General features: G+C 35.3%; 1 protein-coding gene across 1 annotated transcript in view; it reads left to right on the forward strand.

The window, feature by feature from the left end:
* EIPR1 (EARP complex and GARP complex interacting protein 1) overlaps positions 1–17,136 on the forward strand; it is a 74,994-nt gene that overhangs the window by 36,558 nt on the left and 21,300 nt on the right. Inside the window, exons 4-5 of the mRNA XM_018085145.3 lie at positions 630–786; positions 15,641–15,740. Of these exons, the coding sequence (XP_017940634.1) occupies positions 630–786; positions 15,641–15,740 (257 nt within the window). The remainder of the gene's footprint in view (positions 1–629; positions 787–15,640; positions 15,741–17,136) is intronic.

The raw sequence follows: 17,136 nt of genomic DNA on the forward strand, positions 1-17,136 counted from the left end.
GGTGATGGGCAATGCCATATGTGCATATGGTATTTTCTCCTCAGTGTACAGTGGCCTGTTCTTTATACATTGTAATATTTTGCTGTATGCATGTAAGTTGTTTGTCTTTATTCTTCTGCTGTTTTTATTTGCTAGGATTAGAGGCATATACTTACATGGGAAACCTAATTTGTAGTAAACAGTTATTGGTAGTAAAGGATATGAGATGAGGCTCTGGATTGAACTGAAGCTAACCCTTAAAAGAAAAATGTTTAAATGATGTCTACATCCTTACTGTTAAGGAATCATGCAATGTAAATAGTGGGTCTTCTCCATTAACACTGGTATGGGGAATGAAGCATGGAAAAATTGCCTCCCAAAGAGTTTTCATGAGCATTTAATTTTGCATTTATTCAGGGAGAAGCACATTAAATGTGTGCTAATTATGAGTTTTGCAGCAACTTGACTGCTAACTTGAGGTCTGTGTCTGTAGCCACGTTCTGCGTTCATTGAATTCATCTTGGTGTAATATTTTTAAATATTTCAAGCAGCAGATGTGCATTGCTTATAGATTTGTGTAAATGTTGATGCAGTGTATACAAAATACGTCTCCATACAATGATCTGTTGACATTATTCTCTGTTGCTTAGCTTCAGACACTAAAGTCATGACATGTGCTGCTGTTTGGAGGATGCCGAAGGAATTGGAATCAGGCAGTCATGAATCCCCTGATGATTCATCAAGCAACACTCAAACCCTGGAGCTACTCTGTCACCTTGACAACACAGCCCATGGCAATATGGCCTGGTAGGATTCTGCATATTTTATACTCCTAGAAAAAGCCTAAAGGGTAGACCCATGCTGTTAGTTTTGTGCAGATTTTTGTAGAAGCTATGCTATGCACTTTAAAACTATTCCATCTTTAAAAAAAAGGTACAAATTGGATTTTTAGTACCAGATGTTTCATAGATTAAAAACATTTATTAGCGTCCTGCAAAAACACATGGAGTAACAGCCTGTGTACTGTTTTAATGTGTTTTCCCCTACCTGCCCCCAGCTAAAACCTTTGTTGCACAAAGGTAAAATTTCAATCTTTTTATGGAATATAAATTTAATGTTACACTTCAGTCTTTCTTTTTTAGTCTTCACTCAACTGATTTGGCATAAGTGTGAATAATTTATTCTTTGTTAAGGATAAGAATTCATTGTGTTACATGGAGCCTGTGTAACTACTCTTTATCTGTTGCCTAAGACAGAACAAGGAGAGCTGCCATACTGCAGAGGTTATTAACAGGGGTTTGTTCCTCTTCCCTTTCCTTTCTGATATTTAAAAGTTAAATTTGTCCATTTGCAAGTTCTTTGCTTGGATGTATATGTGGCATGTTCCCACTGCTTCCTGAACAGATGCAGGGCATATCATAAGTTTTAAGTATCCATTTCTAGCCACAGATTCCTTGTTTGACCCTTGTATCTTAAATTTCAACTGAAAAAAAGAAAAGGTAAATAGAAGGTAATATTTATATGAGTGGTTCTTGAACAAGATAGGACATATCAGTGCATTCCAAAGTGTATTGTATAGAATACTTTTTTCTAAAATATAGGCTTCCTGAATGTTAAATTTCTTCATTGTAGTATATTTTAATTCTTTGCTACACATTTTCTTATGAATACTCCTCTTTATAACTCTTTTATTATTTTAATTCACTTTTAATTCACCTTTTGATAATTAATATTCCCAACTATATTGGAAAGTGAGTTTTCTTTGTTTTAATCCTTTACCTTTTACACCTTAAGATTTGTCCTTTTTGTATTTCAATTTTCTATAATCTGTTTCTATTTAATGCTGGAATACCAGAACTCTGTATGGTAGCCTGATCACTAAAGGAGGAATAGGGAGCATATAACTGCTTTATATCAGGCTGTGAATTTATGTGAATACTCAACATAATTTTTTCCCTCTAATTACAGCTTCATGTGCTGTTTTCTGTCACGTGCTGTCTGATTTTGTTCAGTACTTAGTGCTCACTTAATGCTCTGCTACCATTTAATGCCCATTATCTATGTGCATATATATATATATGTATGCATAAAGATTTGAAAATGTCCAGTGTTACAGAGAGATAAAAGGTGTAAACAGAATACTTGGCACATCATCTCATGCAAGCACAGCTGAGTTAGAGGATCTTGTTCTAGAGCAGGCTTTTCTATTCCTGTTGCAATCATTTTGGAAACAGCTCACATAAATGAGTAAATTAGGCCTTTTGTGCTAAGTGTGTCTCACTTAACAGGCCATGTCCCACTGAGTGATATGTTGACTGTGAATAGCAACTTAAATGTTCTTTTCTATTGGACTTTTTGGATGTTTAGAAAAACTTGAAACTACTCTAGACTTGGTACAATTGTTGTTAGAACCAAACATAAATCAGAAAAGCAATTTTCCTTAGTGCAAGGTATAAATACTTTTCAAACCTCAGTGTAAGACCAGCATTCTGCTGTCCACAATCAGTATGAGATCAGTGATGGTCTGGCATCACATGCCAGCAGTAAGAAGGGCAATGCTTATTCTGACTTTCTCATTTGCATTGTCATTAGAGCATACCCTCTACATTTTACTCAGAAAGCACAGGCTGAACACTGAACCCATGACCACGTGCACTTTAAGGAGATTGTTTTGTTCACAGGGTGCAGTAGAGCAGTGTACCACAACCACTAATGATTTGATTAATTTTTTGAAGTTAATTTTGAATCTTATTAGTCAGAATGCATGCTAAAAAAATCAAATAAAAAGTTGGGCTTTTATCATATTTTTATGTGCTTGGCCCAGAAGAATGGCAGAGTAGTCAGTACAGTTTAAAGGTGCAGAGTGTAATGTTGGTCTCAGCCTTTGTGACACTCTGATTCCACAGCATAGATGCTTCATGATATTCATGGATCTGGTTGCAGATCATAAGTAATTGAGATTTGACTGTAATTAAGAGGGGGAAAAAAAGCAAAGCCATCTTGAAAATGGAACTGCTTATGTACTCTGGCAGCTACCACCTGCCTCAGGGCTTTATTTACTTGTAGTTTTTTCCTTGTTTTCCCTGCTTTTCTTTATTTCTTAACATATTTTCTGTAACGTTTATCTTCTTGCGTTGTTTTTCTCTTCTATTAAAAAGCCTTATACTTGAAAATTACCAAACAGATTTTTCTGTTTCAAGTATCATGCACTAGGAAACATGAGATGGGATTTTTTCCAGGTCTGATGTGTCAGGTATTGATTTTGTTCAACTCTTCACTGATGTTAAGAACTGATACTGTGTTTCTTTACCTTTATCTCACCTCTTTTATGGTATGCTGTGCTCAAATGTCTCTGAAATTTCTTATTAAAAAACAGCAGGACATGTTTAATACCAATTCTCTTTTGTGAACTAAGACCAAAAGAGCATTTTCAATCAATTGTGACTAAAATCCTAAACTTTGCTCACGTGTGACTGAACATTGTGTTCTTCCTGCTCAAGATCTATTGAAATAATTTTTTAGTCTTGACAGAACTTTTGGCAAAAGTCTGATCTCCAAGACAGTACAAGCAAGTGAAAAAAGAAAATTGCTTTTCTACAGTTCCATTTTATCTGGGTTGCATGAGTTACTGTGTTTAAAAATTAAGCATAACAATTTGGTTTTGGTTACTGAGATTGTTTACTTGCCTCTAAGCTTTGAATTTGGGACTCATCAAAATTTTTACTCGAACTCTTGTATGGCATAAAGAGAGTTCAGAAAATTAAGCAGATGCCTAAATTAGGCAATCAAATAGGCCTTTTAATTGCTTTGTTTGGGTCAAGCCTAAGAGGGTTTTTTTCATCCTTTGCCTACTGTTCTTCATATAAACCAAAGTGGAAAGACTTCATGTGCAAAATTTCCAAGTGAGTTACTTTGTGTGAAAAACCCCAGATACACATGGACATTTGTGTGTTTAAAAAAAAAAGGCATTTTCAAAAAATTCATTCTGTAGATAAATATATGTATTCATACAGTGCTAAACACACATAACTATAGGTATATTGCTCTATGCAATGTTTTAAGATTCAATTAAAGGAATTTACCATTGAGTGTCTTGCAAGGAACAGTCCAACACAGGCACAGTCTACATAGGAGAGGCCAAGGAAACAGGATAGGACAGCAGTTAATGACATTTTCATTACTCCTCTGAGTGCAGCTTGGAGGAATCCTGAGAACTGTGTCTGTTGAGACCCTGAAGACTTACGTTTTAGCACTAACCTACTGTTCTACTTCTTCCTCGGTTTTGGAGGAGACCGTTGGTAGTAGACTCGACAAGATAGTCCTTGAAGAAGAAGGATACTGCAGGCCATGAGAGAAAGTGTAATATGTGGGATCTTGAACTGGGAACACAGCAGGGAGTTTCTCCTCTTGTATCTGCTGGAAGCAGGCTTGCCTGTATCTCCTTAACATTCTATTTTTTGCTTTCCAAATGTGGCAGATATAAAAAAGGGTAGATTCTGCCTGGTAGCAAGCTGTGTACTTCAAAAGAGAGGGGAACAAGTGAAGTAAGTTGGATGGTAGTCCATGGAGTAAATTTGGAATAAAATATAAGGGAAATAAATAAAGGGGAAGTGTTATATGGACAATGAAATAGAACTGTAAAGGGAAAATCAGTGGAGATTACAGAGGCAATAGAAGTGGAAGCCCAAAAGATGAGGAATGAAGAATTCATGTTTTGTATGGAAAACAATCATCAGCTGCTAATAATTTGGAAAGAGATGAATATGTTAGGAATAATGATAGATGACTTCATTAAGCTTCTGTACTAGCTGAAGTTCATTTTTTTTTTTCTTTTGTGTATCCCACTCAATCAATCCTAAACATGGATATGCAAATATTGCCACATCTAAGAGAACTTAGAGAGGAAGGCAAATTATAAATTTTCTAAAGTTACAGGTGTTTCAAGAACTTTGGGATGTTTATCTCTAAAATATTAAACTGGAACTTTTAATTCACAAAGGAGAAAGTTACTATAAATGAGCTATTCCTACAGACTTTAAGTACTGAGATTTTATTTGATATTTCATTGGAGGTCTCCAAATAGAGTACTGTGAAGTATCATCTCTTCCTTGGCTGTGTGATTGCACAGTACAAAGCAACCTCATTAAGGTTGGCTTCCTACAGGAGTACAAATTTGCTAATAGTCCTTTCAACTTGAGTAGAGATTTACTTAAGATAAATAAGGTCCTATACATAACATTTTATTGCTTCAGTTTCCTCATGTTCATTCTATTAATGCACCCAGTCACCTGATCAAAGTTAAGAACATTTGTAATTGATGCCCTGAGGACAGGTGAGTGCAATCCAGAAGTGTTTTCCTTACTTTTTTTGGCCTTTAAATAGTATTAAAAAAACCAAAACTCCACAAGCAACAAACCACCCCAAAACATTTTCAAGTAAAAAGATCAAAAGTTAAGAGAATCTGAAACTTTAAAGAAAAGTGAAAATGGTGTTTTTAATAGCTCACATAATTTTTAATAGCTTTAACATGATATTCCGATAACAATTCCGTTTCCTGTCATGATGTTGGTGATGTTTTGTCTTCTCTGCCAGCTGTTAGGCATCAAGATATATGCATTAAAATTCTAGCTTAGTGTTTCATTAAAAAAAAAAAAAGAAATCTAGAACAATTTCATAGTCTGTACCTAATGAATATAAACCTGAAAGTAACACTACTTTTAGAAGGATCATGTTGTCTTGAATATATGGAATAGTAACTGCTATATATGTTTTATAACAAAGACATGTAATAAATGCAATCATAATTTTTTGATTTTATTTTAACACTTGGCATGTCCCAGTATCAGAAAAATAATTATGAGGGCAAAGATGCCTCTGATATTTGTATAGAGGTTTCTTTGAGAGTGTCAGGACTTTCTTTTCCATATGCTGGTATATAAACTGAACTCTGGGGGTTTTTAGGTTTTTTTGTTACAGCTGTCCAGCAGATACTAATTGTATCTTCACATAATGCACAAAATTTCAGAGCTATCTGAAATTGTCAGCATTTAAGAATAATTCCTCCACACTTGGCTCATTCCATACATTTATATTCTCCATCAGCCACCTCTGATGTTACAACACTGAAGTATAGAGAAACTTTTTTTTTAAAAAACTTACTATATGACAAGTGTTTTCACTGGGAGTGTATTTTAACAACTGCTTATCAGTACTGATAATACCCCTTATATTTTGATCCTTTCTAAAATGATAAAAATTTAAACTGTATCGTATGTTCTACTTCTCTCCCTGCTCTCTTCTTAATTCTGTGTGATCCTGAATTATTCACAGGATTTTGCTCTCTTGAATCTTTGATTATTCTTTATTGTAAATAAATCCAAATGTTCAATGTTCAACCATTAGTTGTCTTTCTCATGTTTTCTCTCCTTTTTTCCCCTTTTATCATCCTCTCAAATGTGTCTGGAACCAGCACAGTAATTTATAACACTAATTCTCTCTTTTTTATTCCCTTGAATGTTTTTGATAATTTCGAGTGGTTAGTATTGTGCAAGTTTAAAACTTTAGGCTGTTCAGTGTAATCACATTTACTAGGGAATAAATGCGATACATTAATTGGATACCAAAATAATAAAACATTGTGTGATGTGCCCAGTTTATTATGTTAATTTTTGATTAGAATTTATTTGACTCTAATCTTTTAAAGCTGAGGAAAACTTAATGAAAGTAAAATCTGACATTGAAGCAAATACTGAAGAAAAAAATATTTATTTATTTATTTATGTGAACTTATATAAAGTATTAGTTTAACTTTAGGAGATTAGTTCAGTTGATTGCAGCATGGTGCTAATAATGCCAAGGTTGTGCATTTGATCCCTGTATGGGCCATTCACTTAAGAGTTGGACTTGATGATCCTTGTGGGTCCCTTTCAACTCAGAAGATTCTATGATTCTATGAACTTATGATCACTTCTGATAATTTCAGCAGATTTCATATGCTTAAAATGAAAATTAGTTTTGATGAAGTCTTTGTAGTTGTTTGGATTCATAAATCACGATACGGAAAATAGTGCAGAAATCGGGTTACTCTACAAGTAAAAAATAATGGGCTTGTAGAGTACTTTTTTACCTCTCCTTCCCAACTTGAATGTAGTTTTTTGCTCCTGTTCTCACCATGCTGTTGTATTGCCTACTTTTACTGACAAATTAGTTGAGATTTTTCCCCGTTGAAAGAAAATTGATTTATTTTTAAAAGTGTTTTTTTTTCCTTTTTATAATGTCACTTTAACTATTCTTAGCACTACAGTGTGAGGATTGAAGTTTGCATCATCTCATTTTGCAGGTTAAATAGACACTGGATGGTTTTTAATTTCAGTTCTAATTGAATTGCTTAAAATGTTAGTGAGGAATGTTAAAAAAAATGGTGGAAAAAATCAGTTATGCAGGAGAATTTTATATGTTCATGAGGAACTAGCTTTGAACAGTTGCTCCTGTTTTCTTGATGTCGGACTCTAATTTGGTCTCCAAACCCCCATTAATCATTTATTATTTAGAATATATATTCCTCTGAGTAGAATTCTTTCTTAGCACAATATTCTGGGATGACTATAGATGTAGCAATATTGCTGACACTTGCTTACATAGTAGTTAAAAATTCAGGGCTTTTAAATGTCTTTTGGATGTCTATTGGCTGAAAAAAGTGACCCTTGTACATTTGTGACTAAGTGCCTCTATATGGTAAAATGTATGTGAGACCTGAAGGGGAGCCCTGAGGCCTCACACAGCCCATCCATCCCAGTGCTCAGTCTCGGCTGTGCTGATGGAGGGGTAGATCAGTGAGACCACAGTAGTGACAGTCCCAGCTACTTCTTGCAGTCTCTTTACCTCCAGTTCCCCAAGAACCCACAGCTGCTGGATTAGAGGTGTTAGAGAGCACATCTGTGCCAGGTCTGTGTACACCTTTATCATTCCTGGGTTTGCTGCTCTTCTGAACAGGAGTGGTGATTTTCCTCAATAATCAATGCAGATCCTAGGCATTTGTAATTTTCTTCTTAGGCACATGTTTCAAATCACTGGAGAAACATACTCAGAGGAATATTGTGTTTTGTTGGGTTTTATTACCCTGACCAACCATGGAGTTTGTTACAAACAGCAATAAATTAGTAAGGATATACTATATCCATATTGCCATCCTTTGCAAAATCCCATATGAAAACACTCAGATTGTCCCTCTTAAAAGTAGATACATGTTTCCTCGAAAATGAGTCTACAGAGATTGCTTTTGCCCACTCCAGCTGTTTCACAAGTAAGTTTGTTTGTAAGGACATGGAAAAAACTATTGACATCCTATGGCCTTCAGAGTCTGGGCAGGACTTTTACCTGACAGGTCTCTGTGTGCTTTCTTGCCAGATATTCAGCCTACTGAAGTTTTTCCTGGATTGACCACCTGACTGATCGTTGACAGACAGACCAGTTATATGTTTCTTTCCTGACATGTCACATATCCATAATAGTCACTTTGGGGTTTTTTAAGCCCTGTTCGAGCAACAGAATGGAAGTGGTGTCTGTGGCAGCAGCTGCTCTGTGAGCAGTATGTTGTGGAATGGTAGAGGTTATGTGACTTCCGTCCACCTGCTTTGAAAATGAATCCTAACTGTACACACGGTTTTCTCACACCCCTCCAATTTATTTGAAGAAACTCGTGTATGTGCTGGGTGTTCTTTTCTTCTACCCATGCTCTTCATTGTATGCAGTGGTTAACTCTGGGTGACAGTAAACAATTACTGTCTGCTTATGTGAAATGTGTTACTCCTTGCTTTGAAGGTGTTTTCCTGTTAGTGTTAAGAGACAAGGTAAAAACAACTTTTAATAGATCTGTAAACTGTACATACTTTTTGAAACAATTCTTTCTTCACCCTTTGTACATTTCTGGTACAAAGCATGTTGTCATTGAGTCTTTTTTATATTAATAAATAGATTTCAGCTCATCAGTGAATTTTTCCTGAAAAACTGTGAAATAGATTTGTCTGTGTAATAGCATCTGCAAATCCTCCAATCAGATACACAGCTTTATGCTTAATAAAGTGCTTTTTCTGGCATGGGATTTAGAGTTCAACTGGTACTATGGTATGGTTCAACTGTGCTGTCAAAACACTACATTCCTACAGAAATTTAACTGCATATACTCTAGGCCTTTTGTTACTGTAGATGTCACCAAAAAAACCCTACAGCTATAATGCTGTCTCAGTACACAGATCTCCCATGGAGCTGTTCTGAAACACTGACATATAGAAAAAAGGACTTCCAAAATGCTTTAAAATAGCCATTGAGTCCTGAGGCATTTCCGGCATCAGTAACAGTAGAATAATTAAAATACTACTGTAAAATACTCATTATGATAACATGATATAAACTTAACAAAACTTCTGCAAGAAGTATCCTATACGTAAATGTGTATTTAGCACTTAAATAATATGGAAAGGGATAGATGAAACATAATAAAGGAGTTTGTATATTTGCCTTAGAGGATTATTTGTGGATGTTTCTGTCAAAATATTTATGTATTTTTGTTGTAAGCAATCCAATATTTGTTACTTTGAGGAAATGCTAACTATATTAATCTATTGTATTCTTTAGACTGTATTTGATGTTTCATAAAATGTCAGAAACAGTGTATAACTTTTTTAATTATACACACACACTCCTCCCTTTTCTCTCCCTTGAAAAGACAATAAGAGAGAAGAGCCCCCCATTAAAAAAAAAAAGGCAAAACAACAAACCCAGAAGCAAAAAAAAAAAACCCACCAAAAATGGTGAGGTCTGCTGGTAAGCTATCTTTTATATAGTAGAGAAGTTATGAAAATATCCTGTGGCAGTACATTTTTGATCTTAATTGAAAGACATGAGTCTTTAACAGTATTACTGTGGTCAAACTAAACTAGTGCTTTAAATTTGAGCCTGATGGAAGTCACCAGAAGAAGGGAAGCTGGGATTGTATTCTCTTCTTATATCCTGATATTGTTATAAATGTATTTAACAGCATTTAAAAGTCTAGGAAATGTGCTGTCTGTATGTGATAATTAATTTGTCAGTTCCTCAGATTGGATGGACAAAACAGCTGCAGAAAGACTAAGACTCCTGAGGCTTTTTAAGAAGGACAGGCTGGGATGATGATGATGAGATTTGTCCTCTGTGAGAGCTGTTGGAGTTCACAGAGCTCTGCCTGGGGAGGAATGGATAAGCCAAATGAGAGCTTGTGAGTAAGGATTAAAGAGCAGATCACTACAGGTGATACAGTAATGGATGTCTGCTATAGGCTTCCTCATCAGGAAGAACAATTGGATGAGGCTTTCTATAGACAACCAGAAGTAGCCTTATATTTGTAGGACCAGGTCCTGGTGGGGAACTTTAACCTGGTATCTGCTGGAGGGACAGCACAGCAGGGCATAAACAATCCAGGGAGTTCCTGGAGAGCATCGAGAACTTCTTGAGCTGGTTGTGAATGGGAAGGTCAAAGCCAGCATTGGCTGTGATGACCATGAGATGGTGGAGTTCAGGATCCTAGTAGAACAGAGCAGGGAAAAACCCAAGTTCACAACCCTTGTGAAAACAACCTTCTCTCCTTCAGGAGAAAAGCCCTGGGCCTCTTCAGCGATCTTCTTGAGTAAGTTCAGTGTGATAGGTACCCTAGAGAAAAGAAGGATCCAAAATAAAAGTATCCAAAAAGAAAAATCAAAAAAAGCTGGTTTGTATTTAAAGATCACGTCCTCCAAGCTCAAAAAACCAGTCTATCTCAACAAGTATGAAGTTAAGCAGAAATCCAGGATATCTAATATGCCGGATATGTTAGCAAGAGACAGACCTTAGAGGAAAAAACAGTGTCCTAAAAAATCTAGTATACCTTTTATATCTTTGAAAGCAGAGTTTTTTCTGGAAATATGAGCTAATATTCCTAATCTGGCTTGAATAAATACATATGACAACAAACAGGCAAAGTAAGCCTCCTAATATTGTTAATCTACTGTAAGGACCTATCTGTGATACCAAATGAACATGAGGAACTCTGATGACCTTATTAAGATCATACTACAAAACTACTTTGTAGCCTGGATTCTAATTAGTGCTACTCACGGGTTTTTTACTGTTTTTCATGTGGATTCTCTTTCTGAGCACAGAATCAGCCTCACCCATGAGCTGATGTGATCTGTATCATTGAACAGCTCAAAAAGAATGTAATAGTTTTTTCTATAAAATGGATATTTAGGAGCGCCTGTTTAAAATCAGTGAGTCCTATATCTTGCTTTATTGTAACAAATTCACTACCATGCTTACTGTTAGATCGTGAGCTCCTAGGATTCAGACTGTCTTTATTATGTTTACATGAACATGAATACTTTTTCAATGCTGAAATTACTTGGGCCCATAAAGCAAGAATCACATTTTTTTTTTTCTCACTAGAAACCATGTTTAATTGCAGCTACAGTAGGCAAGGAGATGCAGCAAAGTAAACACAAATGTCAAGGATGACCTGTTTTTATTCATCATTTTGCTTTATGATTTCTCAAAAAGACTTTATAATGTTGTCAGTACTCTAGTATGATAACTTTAGGAAAAAAAATTATAGAGGTAAGTAATTTTTCTGTGTCACCTCCTTGTTGGCATACTCTTGTATTTATTTGTAAAGCAGTTTTATTTTTCTGAATGTAAAAATAATTTAAGAGCCAGAATAAAGCCTATCTGTCTTTGGGGGTCTTGTCCAAAATAATCCTTAACTTCATTTCTCAATTCTCATTTCTCAGCAGCCTTTTAGCTAAAAAGTTCACCTTACCTTACAGGTGTTTAGGAAGCTGTGGTTCTTATTTTACTGCGTCTTGAGAAGTTGGACTCCAGATTAGATCTCAATGGCTGAGAATTTTGAGACAAAGCATTCCTGCAGCATGGACTTCAAAAACTGTGAAATAGCCAGAACCGATTCCATTTAGAAATGTGGCCACTTTGTAGAGCACTTGGAAAGGGAATGAGGTTCCATGTTGTCCTTGGTCTGATCTCCTTCCTCTTAGAATAATGTACTGATCACCTGATAAGCAAGAGTCACCTTTAAATTTGAATCATTGTAATGCAAAGAAGGCATTTGAGTTTATAATGCATGAATTTTTCTGGTGGGCTACACTGAGGCTGGAGGATGGTCTGCTGAGTTACCAAATGTGTGGGTGTGTTTTCTGTTTTGCAGTGCACGAGAGTTTTCAGTCTAGCAAAATTTTTCTGTTTATAGAAATAAATTGTTGTCACTTCTGTAATTACAGTTAAGTAGCAGTTAATGCTTGCTTTGTCCAACACTTGTGGCTGACTGCATTTCACATCTATGAAAGTTTTTTGCATGTTGCTTTTTTCTTCTTTAGTCCATAATGGAGGACTTTGAATTGCTCATTTGTAAAAGCTCAGTGCTTTTATTAATGAAGGTGTTAACAATCTTTTCAGCATAAAACACAGATAATAGAGTCCTTTCATGTGTGCATTTGAGTGAATATTTTAAATTCTCTTATTTTTTTGCTAGGGAAGTGTTCTCTGTAGCATTTAATTTTTTAATATGAAAAACTATTAGCTACGAACTTAATTGAAGCATCATGAGTCAGATGATAACAAAATAGGGTAAAATGCAACAAATATAATTGCTTGTCTGCTGTTTATAGATTACCTAAAGAGCAACCCTGAAGTTGACACTGAGTTTCTGAGTGGCAGCTGTGAATTTGACGATTATCTTGTCCATTGCTGAAAACTGTTGGCATCAGCAACGGTTGGCCCACTCAGGAAAATGGTATTGCCTGGTCTATCTGTTTTCCGTTTTAGCCATTATCACCACTTCTACTGTGTTGAAAACTGTTCTAAATGAAAACTTCAGTTTTTCTAAAATTTGTATCTTGCTTCAAAAGTAATTTTTTCTTTTCACTCCCCAGTATTTCCCACCCCCCTCCTTCTCCATGGTGTTTTATGTTTAACATTCAGTCAAGAGTACAGAATACAACTGAACATGTTACAAAGGGTATTTTGAGTAACCTTTGCTTAAGATTATAAACTCTGAATGATCACTATAACCACACTCATAAAACAATGAACTTTCATAAAATAAAAATTAAACATAAATAAAATGTACATCACACAAGGATGGAGTGAATGGGGAGACCTTTTCATTCCAAGGTGTATCAGCTGGGTTATAACTGGCTCTAGTTAACACACTGTATTCAGCTATAAAAATTCTTTCACCTTGAAGCTCCATGACACTCAAAGATGTGAAATTTCTTCCTACCTTTGAAAACATCAAAGAAATTGTTTCCAGTCTAGCTTTTACAACTGGAAGTTCAGTGATTGGTGAAGGAAAAGGGCAGATACGTCAACAAGCATGAAAAATATTGGTCTCGGGCTGGAAGAGCTCGTAAAGAGTTAATTGGTCCAACCAGATTTCATTGTCTATACTTAAAATATATCTACATGTATCAACACCAAATGCCAGTTATATTTTCAGCAATATGTAAAATGATGGACTTAAGTAAATGCGATCAGAATCAACTTGAAGATTTCTTAGTTGCCTGTTAAGCTGTGTGATGATCCTGATGTCTTTTGATTTCACACTGGAAAACTGGATTGTGGCAGGTTAGCTGTGATCACATACAGGTTACAGTGCATTAATTTTTTTATCCTGTTATATGTGTTCATAAAATATTTTAATCTATTCGAAGGATCAGAGGTATTTGATATATCTGTGCAGCACAAATACATGAAATTCTGAAATACACATGGCAGTGCCAGTTGGTTGCTTCTCATTATCATGGGCAAAATGTGGTTGAACATGTATCTGAAACTGCATCTCATCATTTTTATTATCAACACTCATTTTCAATTGCTTGTAAGTTTTTTCCAAGCTGTACCACACAACTTTTCAAAAGTGTTTATTTTTAAATAAGATTATCAATACTACAGACGAAACAGCCCAATTTAAAGCAAATTGTAGAATCATTCTAGTTTCATGTTCTTGTTAAAACACATTTAAAAACATGACGGTAGCTTAATGTGCAATATGAAGTGGTTTTGTCCTAATTCAAGACAGCTCACTACAAATGGACTTCTATAAGTAGGTAATTTCCATGAACTGACAATATAATAAGGATGCAGGTCATTGTTCCAGCAGAAGATAGACACAGAAGCTAGTCCTTTCTTCAATTTGCTATGTTGCCCTAGGGTAAAGTTCAGTGGGTGAGGAGTCAGCCAATGCACCCCTTTAGTTCCAGCTTTTTTGTTTACTTGGTGTTAATTTTCTTTTTGACATAGTTCTATTTTCTCTACATAGTCTGGCTTCTCTATAACAGCAAACAGGTGCAGTCATCTGCCTGTATATCTAATGTTTGTTTTACTAAAAGTGCAGAGTAAAAAGCAGTGATACTGTTTACAGAAGGAGCAAGAGGAATTTGAGAAGAACATATTAGTTGAGAATAAATGTGGTTTATTTATGGTGTGAAAAAATGACACTGTGTCCCTTCTTTCTGCTACCTGCCACTTTCTGTTTTCTTTTCCTTGTGTTTTGTACCATAAGATTAGATGGAGTTCCATCACTTTAGATCTGAAGCCAGACAGGTTATATCCACCATCTTAGGAAAATAGGAGTAATGCAAAATCTGGGATAAAATAGAAGCATGCATAGTGTGCAGCAGAGAGTTAGGAAGGTAGCCTAATGTTGGGCTCTCTTGTCCAAGGCTGCATCTACTTGTGCAACCTTCTTTTATCTGTTCCGTCCAGATACTGAACTGATTCATGTGAAAAGCAAAACAAAAAATGACTAGACAAAAAATTTGTGTCTAGTCATGGACTTTTGACAAATTTTGAGAGATGGTACTTCAAATATACATTGAAGATGAGAACAGCATTTCAAATGCCTTTAAATAGCCCAAGTTTTAGTCTACAGATGGGAAGAAGTTTCTACATTAAAATATTGATACTAAAGTTTTGATCTCCACCTTCAGCTATATTGTTACTGTAAAATGATTGGGAGGTTGCACAACTTTGTTACAAAAGTGTTTGGTATGGAAGCCTCTCTTTTAATCTGTTATCTCCAGCAAATTTATTAGGGATATAGTGCATATATTTAGCTGTGCTGCCCATACCAACTGGCTTAAATATGTTACTTCTCAAGGGCAGAACAAGAGAGAAGGACTGATTCCTTGCATTCTTTCATGTATAGCATGAAGCGAATCACAGGTTAGAAGTATCTATTGATTAAGTCATAATGACAGCTGCTGAACTGGAAGAGATTTGCATCAAAACTTTTTATTTGCAATCAAAAAATGATTTTTGTTGCACCTTCAAAAAGGATGCATGACATTACATCTCAAGAACTTTGAAGTGTCAGGCTGAAGCATTCAAAAGTTAGTGGACATCAAGGTCTCTGGTTGTTTTTCTGTGTGTGTATGCAGAATGACTGCTACAAATTGCTAGTTAATGGCGGATTTTGCACTTAAAATATGGGATGGCTTTCAGCTCAAGGAAACCAGAAGAAATATGGTTTGGTATGTTCTGGAATAGATTAGATCCGCAGAATTAAAAGGGCTTTCTGGTTCAAATTCTGATTGGTTTTAATGTTGGACTGTTTTTTTGTTTATCCGTTTCTGTTTTACAGTGTTATGTGGGAACCAATGGGAGATGGTAAAAAGATTATTTCACTGGCTGATAACAACATATTATTCTGGGATTTGCAGGAAAGTTCAGCCAAAGCTGTGGTAAGAATTTTTTTTTTTTAATAGAACATTATCTACTCAAATGTAGTGCAAACAACAATATTCAGTAGCCTAGAATTTGCTGATATTTTTTAACTTTGCTTCAGAAATATCTTGTTGCCTTTAATGTGTGTGTGGGGAAATGAATATTCTATCAGTTGTCTTAGTGTTTTAGTTTTAGCTCTAGCTAGTGGGTAAATATTTTCCTTGTTCTAGACTTCCCCTTTCCTACTGGTTTTGCAGTGAGTAATGTAAAATAATGTACACATTTGGTGAATGTGTACAAGGGAAAAATGGTGATCAGTAAAGCCAAAGGTATATTAACTCATGTTGGTTAGTAGCATGCAGCCCTTTAATTTACAATCCTTGTATGTATAGGCATAATATAAATTTCTCTATTTGCTATGTGCTGTTTTGGAATTCTGAATATAAGTGTTATTTTGTACTATACTGTTTATTCAGATTATTTCAGTTATTTTTAAAAGCTTCTTGTTCAGGAACATATATTAAAAAAAGTGTCATTGGCATAGATTTTTGTCTGATTATGCCATGTCATTGATGGTATATAGAAAACTTTGAATGTTTCTTTATAGAATCATTTAGGTCAGTGTCTGTGCTTAAAAATGGAAACTGATTATGTCAAGGATATTATTATTATTCAGTTTATATGTTGCCATTTCTAGATTTAACTCCTAAAGTCAGGGTTAATTTTTCTTCCTGAATACTCAATATGAGGTTTTTTTGTGTCCATAAGCTCTTCTTTGTTGGTACCATCTGACTGTGTGCAAAGAAATGCACACAGTTATTATTTTGAGTTATTATTTTGCTAGATTTCACATAGTATCAATGTAATGTAATGTAGTTTAATCCTTTATGTTCATAATTAAACCCTTTGGGTTCCTTCACTAGATGAGAAAACTTCAGCTTTTTTTTCACCTGCAACTTCAATTGGTGTTACATTGCCTTCCAAGGCTTCTTCAAATTAGTGTTTGTTTTTATCAAACTGATGTTGAGAGTTTCTGACAGCTTACCTCCAGGAGCTTGTCTGTGGCATTGTATCCACTGGATTTGCATTACACCTGCATTTAGTTAGTATTTCTTTTCTAATGCCTGCATAATACACAAACTCTTTTAGAATGTTGAAAAACTACTTTGAGGGTGGTATTGCTTCATGTTATACCTCTTCATTTCTCTTTGAAGTACTGGGACTACTAGACAATTTAGCATTTTCCCCTTCTCCTACTTTCACTGTTTGGGCAGTTCTGTCCTTTCTTGCTATAATTCTTTTGAATGCTAATTAGTGTTTTCACTGTTCCAACCACTTTCTCATAACTGTCTCAGTTTTCTTCCTAATCCTAACCTCTCTGAAATGGCTCTGCCGATGGCAGGGTGTTGGAAC

The sequence above is a fragment of the Manacus vitellinus genome, unplaced genomic scaffold (genome assembly GCF_001715985.3).
Source record: "Manacus vitellinus isolate BGI_N305 unplaced genomic scaffold, ASM171598v3 scaffold_11_pilon, whole genome shotgun sequence".
NCBI classification, from domain to species: Eukaryota; Metazoa; Chordata; class Aves; order Passeriformes; family Pipridae; genus Manacus; species Manacus vitellinus.